Source organism: Hemiscyllium ocellatum, chromosome 3 (genome assembly GCF_020745735.1).
Source record: "Hemiscyllium ocellatum isolate sHemOce1 chromosome 3, sHemOce1.pat.X.cur, whole genome shotgun sequence".
NCBI classification, from domain to species: Eukaryota; Metazoa; Chordata; class Chondrichthyes; order Orectolobiformes; family Hemiscylliidae; genus Hemiscyllium; species Hemiscyllium ocellatum.
The window spans coordinates 79,861,020-79,878,317 of record NC_083403.1 but is presented as its reverse complement, the minus strand read 5'-3'; the positions used below and the strand labels follow the sequence as shown (position 1 = coordinate 79,878,317).

At 39.3% G+C, this 17,298-nt stretch overlaps 1 protein-coding gene across 1 annotated transcript; it reads left to right on the top strand.

The window, feature by feature from the left end:
- Positions 1-14,679: 14,679 nt before the first annotated feature.
- LOC132835621 (trace amine-associated receptor 3-like) lies at positions 14,680-17,298 on the top strand. Its single transcript, XM_060854839.1, has 2 exons — positions 14,680-15,238; positions 17,243-17,298. The coding sequence occupies exons 1-2, from the start codon at positions 14,680-14,682 to the stop codon at positions 17,296-17,298; spliced, it is 615 nt and encodes a 204-aa protein (XP_060710822.1).

The following is a 17,298-nucleotide window of genomic DNA, read 5'->3' as shown; positions in this document are numbered from 1 at the left end:
GAACCCAGCTTATACAATTTTGTGAATACACATTGTACCTAATGTCTCAGGTACATTGGCAATATTTAATCAGCTGTAGAGCTGGAACATTTTCTTCAACTTATTGACCATTAATTGCAAAAATAACATTGAGCATAAAAAAAATCATTCAACTCAACCAGTATCATTTATGCAGCATTTGAACCTTCTCTCACTCATCCTCTTCTATCAGCATTAGCTTCTCTCCCTCTTTCCCTCATGTGCTTATTTAGCTGAGTTTTAAATACACTTGTAAAATTCGTCTCAGCTACACCTTTTGGAAGCAAGTTCCATATTATCACCACCCTCTGGATAAGGAAATTTCTTTTGAATTCTCTACTAAATTCTTGGTGACTATTTGTGGCCTCTAGTTTTGCTCTTACTCACACCACCCTTGTAAATATTCACTTCTTCAACATCCTTTGTGTTATATAATAACCAAAAATGCACCAGATACTTTGTATGGTCTAGTTAAGATTGGTCACAGGTTTAACAAAATTTATCAATACTAACCCTAAAGTATAAGCTTGATTTATTTTGTTTATGCTCTATTTCATTTATGATTTGAGTGATTCATGTAGTTTATATATTTACGAATTAATTTGAAGAACACTGTTCTTTCCTCCTGCTTATGACCAGAAAGGAATCAGAAAGAGTTGTGCATGTGCACTTACCTCTTCATGACATACCCCAGTCCTGGGTCCCCCACAATCCTGAGGCTCCTGTTTGCTGCCATTGCTGCCTCTGTGGTCCTGGTGCACACAAGTGCTGTTGGCCTCTCATTAGTTGGGATCTCTGGGTGAGGCTTTTATCCCTGGGGTCAAAGTAAAAATGTACTGTTGGCCTAACTTTGCCTGAATGGTATGTCATTCAGTGGGCTTCCCTTGGAAATGGTAATATTCTATTAGCTTTCCTGATTACTTGCAGTACTTACACACTAACATTTTGTGAATCATACACCAAGCCAGCCAGATCCATTTGTATTTCAGAGTTCTGCAATCTCTCAGCATTGAGATAACATGCTTCTTTATTATCCTTCCTGCCAAAATGAACAATTTTACAATTAATCACTTTTTATTCCATTTGCCAATCTATTCTCACTCAATTAACCTATCTATAGATTTTTGTAGATGCCTTATGTCTTCTTCTTAACTTACTTAACTATCTATCTGACTACCATCAGCAAACCTGGCAATTTTACCTTACACCCCTTCATCAAAGTCATTCAATACATTGTAAGCAGTTAAGATCCCAGTGCTGATCCGTGTAACACACCATTCGTTAAACCTTGTCAACTTGAAAAAGGTCAATTTGTACTCCTCCTCAGCTATACATTAGGCAGGAATATTCTATCTACGTTAAGAATGCTACTACCTTTCTAACAATTCGCCTAATAATTTTTCATGTGTATTTTTCAAAAGGTCAGAGCACTTGGCAACATTGCCTTTGGTTCCCTCATCCAGGTTATTTATATATATTGTGAATACCTGGGGCCCAAGCACTGATCTTTGCTGATCACTATTACCACTCGAAGAAAAGACCTAGTTATTCCCACTTTCTGTTTCCTGTACGTCAACCAATTCTCAATCCACACCAATACATTCCCTACTATCCCATGTGCTTTAACTGTCTCATTAATATCTTATGAGGAATCTTATCAAAATCCTTCTAAAAATCCAAAAATACCACATCCACGGATTCTCCCTTATCTATTCTACTTGTTACATCCTCAAAAAAACCTCTGGCAGATTTGTTAAGTATAATCTGCCTTCCATAAACCCATACAGGCCTTGTCAATCATATTATTGTTTTCCAAATGTTCCGTTATCTGTTGGACAAATACTTACTTTGTTAATTTTTTTTCCCAGATACATAAAATTCGGCTATCTGTTCTTAAATTTCTGGCAAGCTTTTTCATGTTATCTAATTTTTATCCTTTTTTAACTCAGTATTTGTTTTTTTTTAATATTCTGACATCCCATGTATCTTTGCACAATTGTATAATATTTTTCTTTTGGTTTGATTTTTACCTTTACTAATGAAACATGGATAGTGGATTTGGCCCTGGAATTACTCTTAATCACTGAGTACAGAACTGCAATGAGACCTGGGTGTCCTTGTACACCAGTCACTGACAGTAAGCTTACAGGTGCAGCATGTGTGAAAAAGACAAATGGTATATTGGCCTTCATAGTGGGAGTCTTCAAGTACAGGAACAGTGATATCTTGCAGTGACTGCACAGAGCCTTGTAAGGCCGAACGTGGAGTATTGTGTGCATTTTGGTCTCCTTATCTGAGCAGAGATATTCTGGCTATGGAAGGAGTGCAATGGAGGTTTACCAGACTGATTCTTGGAATGGCAGGGCTGATGTATGAAGAGAGAGTGGATTGGTTAAAGTTAAAAATCACACAACACCATGTTATAGTCCAACAATTTTATTTGGTAGCACTAGCTTTCGGACCAACGCTCCTTCATCAGGATGAAGCTAGTGCTTCCAAAGGAACATGTTGGACTATAACCTGGTGTTGCGTGATTTTTAACTTTGTCCACCCCAGTCCAACACCGGCACCTCCAAGTCACGGATCGATTAAAACAATATACATGGTGTTTAGAAGAATGAATGCGAATCTTACTAAAACTTATAAAATTCTAATAGGGTTATACAGGGTGAAAGCAGGAAGCATTTCCCAAAGACCGTGGAGTCCAGAACTAGGCATCACAGTCTCAGGGTTCAGGGCAGGCCTGTTAGGACTGGGATGAGGAGAAATTTCTTCAGCCAGAGAGTAGTCAGCCGAAAGCAGCTGAGGCCAAAACATTAATATTTTCAGGAGTTAGATATATTTTTTTTGGGATAACAAGATAATAAGGTACAAGGAGAAATTGGAAAAGGGATACTGACTTGGATGATGATATTGAATGATACCCCGGGCTTGAAAGTTTGAATGGCCAATTCCTGCTCCTATTTTCTATTCTGAAATATCTCCTTATGTATCAGCCATTACATCTCTGTTGATCTGTTGTTTAACATAATTTATCAATTCATTTTAGCCAGCTGTGCTTTAAGGCCTTCATGATTGCTCTGATTTAAGTTTTTAAAAAATTTCTCAGGCCCTTTTTGGTCTCAATTAAATAGAATGTGAAATTCAAATGTATTATCGTCCCTGTTACTTATGGATATATTCACAATGAGAACATGAATTAATCAAATCTCTTTACATTGTATGAGGTCCAGTATAGAACTGATCTCTGCTTGATTCAAGGACTTTGTCACTTCCCCGACCACTGACCAAATCAAAAACTAAATTTCATGCATATGTGTTTCTTTTTATTTGTCCATGGGATGTGGGCTTCATTGGCAGAGTCAGCATTCATTACAAATCCTTAGTTGCCCTTGAGAAGTTGGTGAGCTGCATTCTTGAACCATTGCAATGCATGTGGACACCCAGTGCCATCAGGAAGTTTCATGATTTTGACTCAGCAACTCTGAAGGAATGATGATATATTTCCAAGCCAGCATGGTGAGTGGCTTGGAAGGGAATATGCAGGTTTTGGTGTCCTTGGCCTTGTAAACATAGTGGTCATGGGTTGAGAAGATGCTGTCTAAGGAATCTTGGAAAATTTCTGCAATTCACATTGTAAATACTACACATCACTGTTACTGAGTGTCAGTGGTGGAAGGAGAGAAGGTTTGTGGTAGTGTTGCCAATCAAACGGGCTGCTTTGCCTCAGTGGTGTCAAGCTTTTTGTCTGTTGTTGCAGCTGTACTGCAGGTAAGGGGGAGTATTCCATCTCCACCCTGAGCCATGCTTTGTAGATGGTGTTTAGGCTTTTGGAAATATTCCACCACACATAAGCATAGGAGGTATGATCAGTAATTTGCAGATGATGTAAAATTTGTAGACGTGGTAAATTGTGAGGAGGAAAGCCTTATAGTACAGGAGAATAAGAATGAAATGGCCATATAAGCTGAACAATAACAAATGGAATTTCGACCTGAAATGTGTCAAATTATGCATTTTGGGAGGACTAAAAGGGGGCAAGGGAGTACACATTGATTGGTAGAATCCTGGGAAGTTTGGAGGATTGGAGCAACCTTGGTGTGTATTTCCATTTATCCTTGAAAGTAAATTGCCACATAATCCTACCATCTCGCACAACCAAATCAGGAAAAGAGGGGGTGCAATGGATGCTGAAGAACTGGGAGAGTGACAGTAGTCTTCCAAGGAAAGAGATGAGTACATTCAGCAGGAGGAACATCTTCTTCACCACATGAGAGTGCTGAAGTGTCAGGAGCAACAAGCCATACAGCAGGTCATTGACACCCACTTCCAACACATTGGAGCTGGGTGAAGTGATCAGGCACTTGATTGTGGCTGATATGTTTCTCAACCCCTATTCTCCTCATAACCCATGCTCCTGATGATCCTGGAATTCCCTCCTTAAGGGCATTTTGGGGTAACCTACAACAATCTGCTCAAGAGCAATTACGGATGGGCAATAAATGCTGGCCAGCCAGCGATGCCCATGTCCAATGAGTGAAATTTTAAAAATCAAGAATCTATCTGTTTCTGTCTTAAATACACTCAAAGGCATGGTTTTTACATCCCTCCAGGACAATGAGTTCCACAGATTCACCAATGTCTGGCTGAAAAAAATTCCTCCTTCATCTGTGTGCAGAAGAATGCAGAAGAGATTTACAAGACTGTTGCCTGGACTCAATGGTCTGAGTTAAAGGACAAGCTGGGACTTTATTTTAGAGCATAGGAGACAGAGGGAGGATATTATAGAGGTGAATAAAATCATGAGAAGCATGCATATGGTGAAAGCACTCAGTCTTTTTCCCATTGTTGGGGAATCAAGGGCTAGACAGCATCAGTTTGAGGTTAGAGGGGAAAGAATAAAAAGGAACCTTAAGGGCAACTTTTTTACACAGAGAGTGATACACATATGGGTTGAGCTGCCAGTGGAAGTAGTTGAGGTGGAAACACGAAGAACACTTAAAAGGCATTTGGAGAGATTCCTGGATAGGAAAGGATTAAAAGGACATGGGCCAAGTGCAGGGAAATTGAATTAGCATGGACGGACATTTTCATTGGTGTGGACCAGTTTGGGTCAAAGGGTTTGTCTCTGTTCCATAGGATCTATGACTTATATGACAAGCCCTTCATCCCTGGGATTACAAAGTTAAAAATCACACAACACCAGGTTATAGACCAACAGGTTTAATTGGAAGCACACTAGCTTTCGGAGGGTCGCTCCTTCATCAGGTGGTAATGGAAGGCTCAATCCTAACACATAGAATATATAGCAGAAATTGACAGTGTGATGTAACTGAAATTATACATTGAAAAATTGATTGTCTGTTAAGCCTTTCATCTGTTAGAATACAGTGATAGTTTCACTTCTTTCTTGTGTAAATCACAAAACCTATTTTTACAAAGTTGCATTCTCGGGTTAGCTGTTAACAATGGTGATAGGGTGCATGAGGGACTGTGGGTGTGTGGGTGTCTGTAAGGGGGTGTGTGGGTGTCTGTGTGCACGTCTGTGTATATGTGTGTCCGTGTGTATGTGTATATAGGAGTGTGCGTGTGTGTACGTGTGAGTAGGAGTATCTGTGTGTGTGTGTGTGTGTGTGTGTGTGTGTGTGTGTGTGTATAGTGCAATGGTGGTCACCTGTAATGTGACATGAACCCAAGGTCCCGGTTGAGGCCCTCCCTATGGGTACCGAACTTAGCTATCAGCATCTGCTCGGCCACTTTTCACTGCTGCCTGTCCCGACTTTTCAATTTTTCAATGTATAATTTCAGTTACATCACACTGTAAATTTTTGCTATAAATTCTGTGTGCTAGGATTGAGCCCTCCACTACCACCTGATGAAGGAGCGACGCTCTGAAAGCTAGTGTACTTCCAATTAAATCTGTTGGACTATAACCTGGTGTTGTGTGATTTTTAACTTTGTACACCCCAATCCAACACCGGCATCTCCAAATCACCTCTGGGATTATTCTGATCAACCTCCTCTGGGCCCCCTCCAATGCCAGCCGATCTTTCCTTTAATGTGGGACCCAAAAGCGGCTCACAGTATTCCAAGTGCAGTCTGACCAGTTCCTTATACAACGCAGCAGTACATTTCTGCTCTTGTTTTCTAGTCCTCAGGCAATGAATGCTAACATTGCATTTGCCTTCCTAACTGCCAAATGAACTTGCAATGTTTATCTTAAGAGAATCCTGAACAATTTCCCCACTTATAATTAAACCTCTATACTTCCTACCAAAATGCATAACCTCATACTTTCCCACATTGTATTCCTTCTGCCATTTTCCCAGCCTGTCCAAGTCCTGCTGCAGCCTTCAACCTCCTCAACACTACCTGTCTCTCTAACTTTGTAACAACTGCAAACTTAGCAATAGTACCAATAGCTCATCAACATATAATGTGAATAGTTATGGTCCCAACGCTGACACCTGCAGAATTCCACTAGTCACTGGCTGCCATCTTGAAAAAACTCTCTGCCATTTGTCATCTGCTAATCTTCTATCCATGCCAGTACCTTGCCTCTAACACCATGGACTCTCATTTTTTTCACAAGCCTCCTGTGTGGTATATTTTCAAAGGCCTCTTGGAAATTCAAATGGATCATGTCCACTGACTCTCTTTTGTCTAACTTGCTCATGACTTCCTCAAAGAATTCCAACAGATTTTTAAGGTATGACCTCCCCTTGATGAAGCTGGACTGACTCATCCCTAATTTACAATGCACTTCCATGTACTCTGCAATCCCATCTTAACAATGGACTCTAAACTTTACCAACAACTGCAACCAGGCTAACTGGCTTATAGTTTCCAGTCTTCTGTCAACATCCCTTCTTAAATAACATTGTTACATTAGCCATTTTCTAGTGCTCTGGCACCTGCCCTAACTCCAGTGATTTCTAAAAGATCACCACCAATGCCTCTACAGTCTTCTTAGTTATCTCCTTCAGAACCCTGGGTTGTAGTCCATCTAGTGCAGGTGATTTATCCACTTTCGGACTTTTCAGCTTCCCTTGCATTTTCTCCTCAGTGATGGCCATCACACTCACCTCTGCCTCCTGACTGACTTGAGGTTCTGGTATGCTGCTGGTATCTTTCACTGTGAAAATTGATCTAAAGTACCTTTTCCATTCCTCCAGTTTTTCTTTTTTCCCTATTATTACTTCTCAAACTTCATTTCTCAGTGGTCCAATGTTCTTGCCTTTTTTATATATTTTCTATATTGAAACAACTCCTGCAATCTTCTTTTATATTAGTAGCTAGCTAACTATCATATTTTATCAACAACCCCCACCTCTCTGATTGTTTCTTTGGTTATCCTCTATTGGTTTTTAAACACTTTCTAATCCTCTGCTTCCCATTAATATTCACTACATTGTATGCTTTTTATTTTGCTTTTATGCTGTGCCTAGCTTCCCTTGTCAGCCATGGTTGTTTTGTCCTTCCCCTACTATGTTTCTTCTTCCTTGGGATGGATTTCTGCTCTGCCTCCTGAATTATCCTTAGAAACTATTTCATTACAACTGCATCGCCTTCCCTGCTAGGCTCCCCTTCCAGTCAACTCTGGACAGTTCCTCCCTCATGTCTTCGAAGTTATCTTTACTCAACTGTAATACTGTTACATCTGATTTCAAACTGCACAGCGAATTTTGTCATTCTATCGTCACCTCCCTGCTAGGGGTTCCTTCACTTTAAGCTCCCTAATCAAACCTGCCTCATTACACGTCACCAAATCAAGAATTGCCTGTTGCCTAGTGGTGTCAAGAGGGTGACGCTGGAAAAGTACAGCAGGTCAGGCAGCATCTGAGGAACAGGAGAATTAATGTTTCAGGCAAAAGTTCTTCCACAAATGTCATTTACTGTATCCGTTGCTCCCGATGTGGAGAGACAGGACGTCTACTTGCAGAAAGCTGCAGAGAATATCTCTGACAAAGGCCTGTTGCCTAGTGGGCTGTAACACAAGCTGCTCCAAAAAAAAATCTTGTAGTATTCAACAACTTTATTTAGTAAATAAATTATTGTAGTATTCCTTTACTTTAAATCTGCTACCAACTTGCTTTACCCTGTCCACTGAAGTCTCCCATGATTATTGTAATAGTGCCTTTTTAAATTCGTTTGTAGGATGTAAGCATCACTGGCTGGCCAGCATTTATTACCTGTCCCTAGCTGCCTTTAAGAAGATGGTGGTGAGCTGTCTTCTTGACCTGCTGCAGTCCATCTTCTGTGACTTGACCCACAATGCCCTTAGGGAGGGAATTCAGGATTTTAATCCAGTGACAGTGAAGGAACGGCGATATATTTCCAAGTCAGGATGGTGAGTGGCTTGGAAGTGTTCCCATGTATCTGCTTCCTTTGTCCATTTAGATGGAAGTGAGTTCAGAAGGTAGATTTCTAAGTGCATTTTATCGCTAGTACACATTGCTGCTACTGAGCATCAGTGGTAGAGGGAGTGGATACTCATGGATGTAGTGCCAATCAAGCAGGCTGCTTTGTCCTGGATGGTGTCAAACTTCTTGCATGTTGTTGGTGCTGTATGCAGCCAGGCAATGTGGGGAACATTCCATCACATTGCTGAGTTGTATCTTGTTGAGGTTACATAGGCTTTGGATGTTCAGGAGGTGAGTTACTCACCACTTTATTCCATGCCTCTGACCTGCTCATATAACCACTGTGTTTATGTTATGAGTCCGGTTGAGTTTCTGGTCAATGATGACCTCCAGGATGTTGATATGGGGGATTCAGTCATGGTAACACCATTGAATGTCAAGTGATGATGATTAGATTGTATCTTATTTAGTTTTAAAGCCCACAATTATACAATTCACCAGGAGTCTGGTCCCAGCATGTTTCAGGTGGAGCCTATCCCATTGAAACAGCTCCCTCCATATTGGTGCCAATATCCCATGAATTTGAACCCATTTCATCCATACCAATCATTGAGCCACATTTACAGGTAAACATTTACCTGTTTAATCTTGTTGACCCTGTGCCAATTTGCTCATGGATCAGGTAGTAATCCAGAGATTACAGGGTGATCCTCATTTACGCGGAATCGTTTCCTACGGTTTCAGTTACCTGTGGTTTAATGCGGCCAGAATATGTTATAGGGAACGTTCTGGAACCAGGAACCAGGAGGCTGCCAGGAAGGTACATTTCCCATTTAATTGAATGGGATCTGTGGTTTCGGGCTTCCGCAGTAGGTCGTGGAATGTATCCCCCATGAGTACAGTGGGACTACTGTGGTATCTTTTTGGTCGTGTTTTTTAAATTAGCCCCTGCTGGATCATATTCCCTCAGCAGAATCTCTTTCTTCTTTCTACCTATGCCGTTACTACCTACGTGGACCACTACAACTGGATTTTTCCCTTCCCACTCAAAAGTCCCCTGCAGCCCAGATGAGATATCCTGGACCTGAGTGCCAAGCAGGCAAACTCAGGACTCTCAATCCTGGCTACAGAGAACAGTGTCTATTCTCCTCATTCCCTATAATCTATCCCTGATTATAACAACATTCCTCTTTTCTCCCTAATCTTGAATTATTCCCTATACCACGGTGCTAAGGTCAGTTTGCCCATCCTCCCTGGAGTGCCAACTCTCTTCTAGATAGGGAGCAAGAACCTCAAACTTGTTAGCCCAGTCCAGTGGCTAAGGCTCCTTTAGCACTATCTCCTAGTTCCCTCTACCTGCCTTATTATAAGTCACACACGTCCCTGTCCCTGACTACTGACTGACTTCAAGGTACTTAATCTAAGGTATGCAACTGCCTCCTGAAACACAGTGTCCATGTAACTCTCCCCTCCTGGTGTGTCATAGCACTTGAAGTTCAGATTCCAAATCATCAACACTCAGCTAGAGTTCTTCAAGCAGCCAACACTTACTACAAGTGCATAATCCTATATCCGAAATGCTCAGGATCAGCTGGTTTTTGGAATTCAGAATTTTTTGAATGTCAGAATAAGTGATAGTTTGATGGTGAAATTTTAAAAAATCTTACCAGAGGAGCAGACTCACTGAGTAAACAGGTCTTGAGAGAGAATTGAGGCCTGCCAGTGCTGGGCAATACCCCCTTCCCATCACGTCTGAGTGGCACTCATCGAATAGGTTTCGACTTGTTTTAACTGTTTGCACGCCAAACAACCTTGTTAATGAGAAAAAAAACTTCACAAAAAAACCTTGGGACTCTAAAGCTTTTCGGATTTCGGGATTTCAGATAAAGGGTTGTCTACCTATACCAATGTGGTTACTATGAGCAACAGTGGAGACCACTAGCTCGCACATTGTACAAGTATAACTCATCACCTGGCCCTGCATCTCTTATTTTATTTATTTAGTTCTTTTATTATTTCCTACTGGTCTTTTAGATTGTAACCTATACAAATTTCTTGTTTTTAACCGTCAATCTGAAAGTAAGGTATAACAGATAGTCAAAGTAGCAGTAATTACCAGCCAATGAACTTACAGTTTTTCTGTGATGTCACTCTCTTTTGTGTTTGCTCCCTGATCATGGGTTTTATTTTATCCTGTTAAGTAAAAATCTGACAAACTATGAACTAAAACAATTAAGTAAAAGCACCTATTTGCCTCTGCACTGAATTCCCACACTGCCTATAAATTCCCTGAACCATATAGTCACTTGGATTGTGTTTCCCTCCAAATGTAATCTCTCCTCCCTGACCATGTTCAGCTTACTTTGCTTTGGTTTTGGTTTCCTTTTTGTTGTTCAATAAAGGTTCCAGTTTTCAACTGTTTAAACACTTTCAAAATGTTATACTCCAACATGGAACAATGTTACGATCATAGAATCCCTATAATGTGGAAACAGACCATTTGGCCCAACAAGTTTCCACCAACCCTCCAAAGAGTAACCTACCCAGACCCATTCCCCTACCCTATTACTCTACATTTGCCCCGACTAAGTCATCTAACTTACACATCCCTGAACACTATGAGTAATTTAGCATGGCCAATTCACCTAACCTGCTCATCCTTGGAATGTGGGCAGAAACCGAAACACCTGGAGGACACGGGGAGAATGTGCAAACTCCACACAGACAGTTGCCCAAGTCTGGAATCAAACCCGGGTCCCTGCTGGTGCTGTAAGGCAGCAGTGCTAACCACTGAGTCACTAAGTTGTTGTGCTATGCTAAGTGTTAGGGAAAGTGTAACTCTTCCTTAAACAGAATTCTAACCTGGCATGGTGATAACAATGAGTAGTCTATGTGCAATCATTCTTACATCTACAGTTACATTTACAGTGGATCGGATATCTGAGAATCTAAACTAACAATATATTTACAGCTATAGTCTTCTGTTTGCAAATAATTGTAACCCGGATCAATGGCCCCAGGTAGGTTGTGTTTTTCTCATTCACTACAAGCATTATGACAGGTTTGGGTATGCTTGGCAGCACATGGCCCTGTACACAGCTAGATTTTAAATATGAAGCAGAAACCCCAATAGACCCTGGCAGAACCAAGTACATCTGTCACTGGTGAGTGCACAATTGCATAAGTGAGGTGCCATAGATGAATGGTACATACATATTGAAGTGAATAGTGGAGGTACTTCTGCAATAACTCACTAGAGATCATTGACAGAAACCCTTGTGGAAATCCCAAATTGACATTTAATTGATTTGTGATAAAATTCAGGCTCATCCATGTCACCTTATCCAAGCCCAAAACCCTTCAAATTTGGATCTCTTGTGAACTGTTGATCACTTTGAGGCATTGACTTAAGCTGGAATTCCTACCCTAAATCCTTTCAACTCTCCACCTCTCTCTCTCTTTATCTCTCTTTCCTCCTTTGAGTTTCGGTTAAAGCCTACAATTTGGCCAAGTTTTTGGTTACCAAACTTAATGTCACCTCTTTTGTTTTGATGTCAGTTTCTGCCCCATTTTAGTGAAATATCTTGGATATTTTACAATGTTAAAGGGTCTACAGAGGAACCTCAATTATCCAAAGGACACAGGCAGGGAGTATTTCGGTCAGTTAATCAAATTCTGGACAACCAAATGCCGGATAACATAGCTTAGCTGAGCATTGGGACCTTGTGATCTTGCTGGATAATCTGATATTTGGATAATCGAATTCCAGAAAGTCAAGATTCCTCTGTGTATGGAAGTAAATTGCTGTTTTTGTTGTTAATATATTTTTATTGGGTAATTGTTTCAAGAGATATGGAAAGGTTGTGGGCTAATAGAATTCTGGTACAGATTAGCCATAATCTATTGAATAGCAAAACAGCAACGAAGGCTGGCCACTTCCTCTTTCTGTATTTCAAGTTAACTGAAATTCTCTGTCCAAGTGCAAAGGAGTAGATGTGCTGAACAAGGGTTAGCTTTATAGATTTTGTAGGTTAACTCAGAAGTCTCCCCACATTTCCCCAGATAAGGTCTGAAATTGCTTTCCAATCTAATTGGAGAGCAGAAGAAATGGTTCCTCCATCCAAGGTAGGGGGTAAAATGCAAGGAGGGGAAAGTTAGTAATATTGAATTCTGCCACATTTTTGCCATGAATTGTCATGCAGGTTTACAATGCAAATGGAATTTCTACCTGAGGATGCCTTTCCTCATATGATTTGAGTTTATTTTACAAAAGAACCCAAAAGTTTAATTTTGAAATGTAGAACAAAAGAACTTTTCTCGTTAATAATCAAAATTCTAATTACAGTCATCAGCATAAAATCACAGAACTACTGCAGTGCAGAAGGAAAATATTCAGCCTTTGTATCTGCACCATGTCTCTGAAAATTTTAACCTAATGCCAATCTTCTGCCTTGTCCTTTATCCCTGCACATTGTTTCTATTTAAATTATCATCTGATGGCCTCTTGAAAGCTGCAATTAGACCTGCCCTCACCACACTTCCATTCCATCCATGCAGTACCTGCCAGACTCACTGAGTAAGAAAGTTTCTTCTTACCTCACATTTGCTTCTTTAAAATTGTGCTCTCAGCATCTCTATCCTTTTGCAAGTGTGCACAGTTTCTCCCTAGTCCTCTTATGATTTTGCATATTGAGTCTCCTCTAAGCCCTCTCCTCTTCAAGAAAAACAACTCCAACTTCTCCAAATCTTCCTTTTAGCTGAAGTGTCTTAATTCTGGAACAATTGTAAACCTCCTCTGCAGTCTCCCCTATGTGTTCACATTATTTCTATGGGTGGTGCCTAGAGAGTACACAATCCAGCTAAGGTTTAATCACTGTCTTATATAGTTAATCCTAACATCCTTGCTCTTGTATTCTACATGCCTATTTATGAACTTTGAACTCAGCATGCTTTATTAACAGCTCTCTCTAACTATATTTAATGCCTAGCATACATATACACTTAGGTCTCTATGCTCCTGCATACCCTTTAAAATAATACGCTTTATTTTATAGTGTCTGTTCATGTTCTTTGTACCAAAATGTATCACTTCCCATTTCTCCACATTGAACTTCATGGCAGATTTAGAGGCAATGGCATGTTCAGATAGGAAGATGTGTGGATGCAGTCACAAATAAAGAAAAATGCAGACAGAAACCATGCATTTTATTTTTAAACAAATGAAGAAGTTTAATTTTAGGAAGGAAAAAAGAACTGTTGAGTGAAATTGATATGAGGGTAAAGGTATTTCTGTTCACTGACCTCATAGCATAAGCTGAGATAAATGTCATTGGAGTGGATCAGATACCAATGCAATGCCTACTTAATAGTTGCACCTGATTAATTCAAACAGCATATTGATGAAAAGGAAATTATGTAGCAAAAAAATTAGCATATAAATCATTTATTTTTAAAAATATATAAAATGAATAAAGACAAAATATATGTTAACTCATATCAAAGCATGGCTATTCATAATTGATCTTAATTAATGTTAGAGTATATCCAAGCATGACATTTTAGATTTTATGGCCTTAAGTGATCAGGTCAACAGAAGAAACATTGGATCAGAACATTGGATAAGACCTTTTCTGAGGAAGGGTCAGTTGACCTGAAACGTTAACTCTGATTCCTCTCCACAGATGCTGCCAGACCTGCTGAGCTTTTCCAACAATATCTGCTTCAGTTTGTGAGCAGAAACATTGGGTTCATTTAAGTTTTTTTTGCAATATTGTAAAATGTTACATTGATAATCTAAATGACCTTTTGAATTCAATGGAAATTATCACTTTTTCTGTCATTCAATTCAAATTCTGAAATATTTTATTTATTTAGGAAGATATTTTTGTGGTGATTTCAAATTATGCTGGTTAAAACAACTGATGAGGATTCATGATAAAATAGTACATAAGTAAATGCAAAGCTATTACAAATGATGTGTTGTCTTGTTAAATTAAAGCTTCTATATTGTGTCTTTTCTTTAATGGGACATTTCCAGCTTCTGGGATTTCAATTCTTCAGAACCTAGGTTCCTCTACTCTAAAATATATCTGACCATTAAAAATCATTTCCTGCTTATTGAACATGTACTTCCCCTGTTTCAAATATGCCACTAACGATAGGATATTTTTACAGAAACCACAGATTAACTACAAATGAAGAAAATCATATTCTTGATAAAGATACCTTCAATCAATAATTTTGAAATAACAACTTTGTTGTCTCACCGTGATCAAGGAATTCATCAATGTGAAAGAAAATGAATTTAACAGACCATGAGAATTCAGAAAATATGCAATATTGTTTTGAATTTGTCAACACATCCTGTCCTAGAGTCACCAGGTCAATTGCTATTAATGTAGTACTCTATATTTTTATTACAATTTCAATACTCATTACTTTATTTGGAAACCTAGTGGTGATCATTTCCGTTTTACATTTCAAACAACTACAAACACCCACCAATTTTCTTCTCTTGTCTTTGGCTGTTGTAGACTTTCTGGTTGGCTTTATTGTATTGCCATATAGTATGGTTAGGTCAGTGGAAACATGCTGGTATTTTGGAGAAGTGTTCTGTAAAATTCACTCAATTATAGAAATTGTGCTAACCGTTGTTTCAATTTATACTTTATGTTTTATTGCCATTGATCGTTATTATGCTATGTGCGACCCTTTGTTCTACACTGTAAAGATCACTCTGCCTCTAACAGTTATGATAATTGTACTGATTTGGCTGTTTGCTGTCTTTTATGGACTTAGTGTGTTTTTATTAGACTTTAGTAAAAAGTCTGTAGATGATTATGTGGCTGTTAGGTCCTGTGAGGGCAGCTGTATTGCATATCACAAGTTTGAGGGGCATATAGATGCATTGATTGTATTTTTTATACCAATTTTTATTATTTTAGGAATATATGTGAAGATATTTTTTGTGGCAAGGTGCAAACATTGTAGAAAAGTTGCAAATATGCCAAATGAAAGCCACCATACTGAAGAAAACAATGTCACACTTATGCATAAAAAGGACCAAATAGTTGTTCGAAAGCAAGACATTTTAATTGGAATTTTTACATTCTCCTGGCTGCCTTTCTATGTAAATAGCATTCTTAATCCATATTTTGATTTCTTAATCCCACCAGTTTTAGATAGTGTATTTGCGTGGTTTGGATTCTTTAATTCCACTTTAAACCCTTTGCTTTATGCTTTTTTGTATCCATGGTTTCGCAAATCACTAAAACTTATACTTTCTTGTCAGATATTTAACTGCGATCCTTCTACAGTTAATATTCTTTCCAAGTAACCAAATACAGAAATGATGCAGAAAAATCAAAGAAATGTAACCAATAAATATTTAAAATATGTTGTGTTGGAAAGTGTTTCATTGCCTTTAATCCAGTCATGGTTCATTTATAGCATTCTTGCCTCTGAAGAGCATGTAGAAGTGCTCCTGAAAAGGACACGACAGGTTTCATGTTACGAACTAATGTATCTGTTACATTCCCTATTGCACAAATCTGTAGAAGGACTTCTACATGTTGTCTTTTGGAATGGGAGGAGAAAGTGAGGACTGCAGATGCTGGAGATCAGAGGTGAAAATGTGTTGCTGGAAAAGCGCAGCAGGTCAGGCAGCATCCAAAGAGCAGGAGAATCGACATTTCGGGCATAAGCCCTTCTTCAGGAATCTGAAGAAGGGCTTATGCCCGAAACGTCGATTCTCTTGCTCTTTGGATGCTGCCTGACCTGCTGCGCTTTTCCAGCAACACATTTTCAGCTTTGGAGTGCGAGGCCTGATAAATAGTTACTGTGGTTTCAATTACCAGGTGAGATTGACGACAAGGCTGCAACATTTCATTCACCTTCATAGTTATCTGCTGGTCTATTGTTGCAGGGTTTTGTTGTGATAGGACCCATTAAGAGGTTGCCCACAACTCTCTACCTCACTGTATCTTAAGCACCCTGCCACTATGATTCATGGCTGCTTATTTGACAGAAGTGGTCTTGATTATTTTTCACTGACATCCATATCTGGAGGTTGCATCAGCTATCTATCACCCTTCGATGGTTATGTTGGCGGCTGCTTCTCATTCCAGCTCTACTGGAGCAGATCTTGTGATCTGAAAGAGTGAGTGGCCATCCTATTTGAGTACTATCAAGCTGACAGATGCACTAAATGTTTCTTTTACTGACTGGGAATCCTGTGTGGGATTGTTCAAATCTCAACACACAAATATATCAAGTCTGTTATTAATGCAGTTTATGCCAGATCAAAGAACGAAGATCAGTAGAGCACAGGAACAGGCGCTGTATTTCCTCTATTTCCAGCTTATTCATATATCTGTCAAGATGCTTCTTAAACATTGATATTGTGTTCACTCCACCAGCTCCTCAGACAGTGCATTCTAGATACTTATCACCCCCTTTGTAAAAAAAACTTGCCATCACATGTCCTTTAAACTTACCCCTTTTTACCTTAAACCTGTGCTCTCAAGTAATTGACATTTGTACTCTTGGGGAAAAAGATTCAGACTATCTATTCTATCCATGCCTCTCACAATTTTGTAAACTTCTATCAATTCATCTCTCAGCCTTCAACATTCAAGTGAAAACAAACCAAGTTTATTCAATTTCTCCTCATGGCTAATACCTTCAAACCAGACAATATACTTTTCTGTAACCTCTCCAAAGACTCTGCCTCCTTCATGTAGTATGGCAAACAGAATTATACACAATATTCCAAATATCACCTAACTAAAATTTTATACAGCTGCAACATGACTTGCCAATTGTTGTGCTCTATGCTTATATATCTTCCTAACCACCTTATCTACTTGTGTTGTCAGTTTCAGAAAACTGTGGATCTATGTACCTAGATCCTTTGTAA

Coding starts and splice junctions, on each gene's coding strand:
- LOC132835621 (XM_060854839.1), top strand. CDS start 14,680: ATGAATTTAACAGACCATGAGAATTCAGAAAATATGCAATATTGTTTT. Junction 15,239..17,242: donor TTATGTGGCTGTTAGGTCCT/GTGAGGGCAGCT, acceptor AACCACCTTATC/TACTTGTGTTGTCAGTTTCA.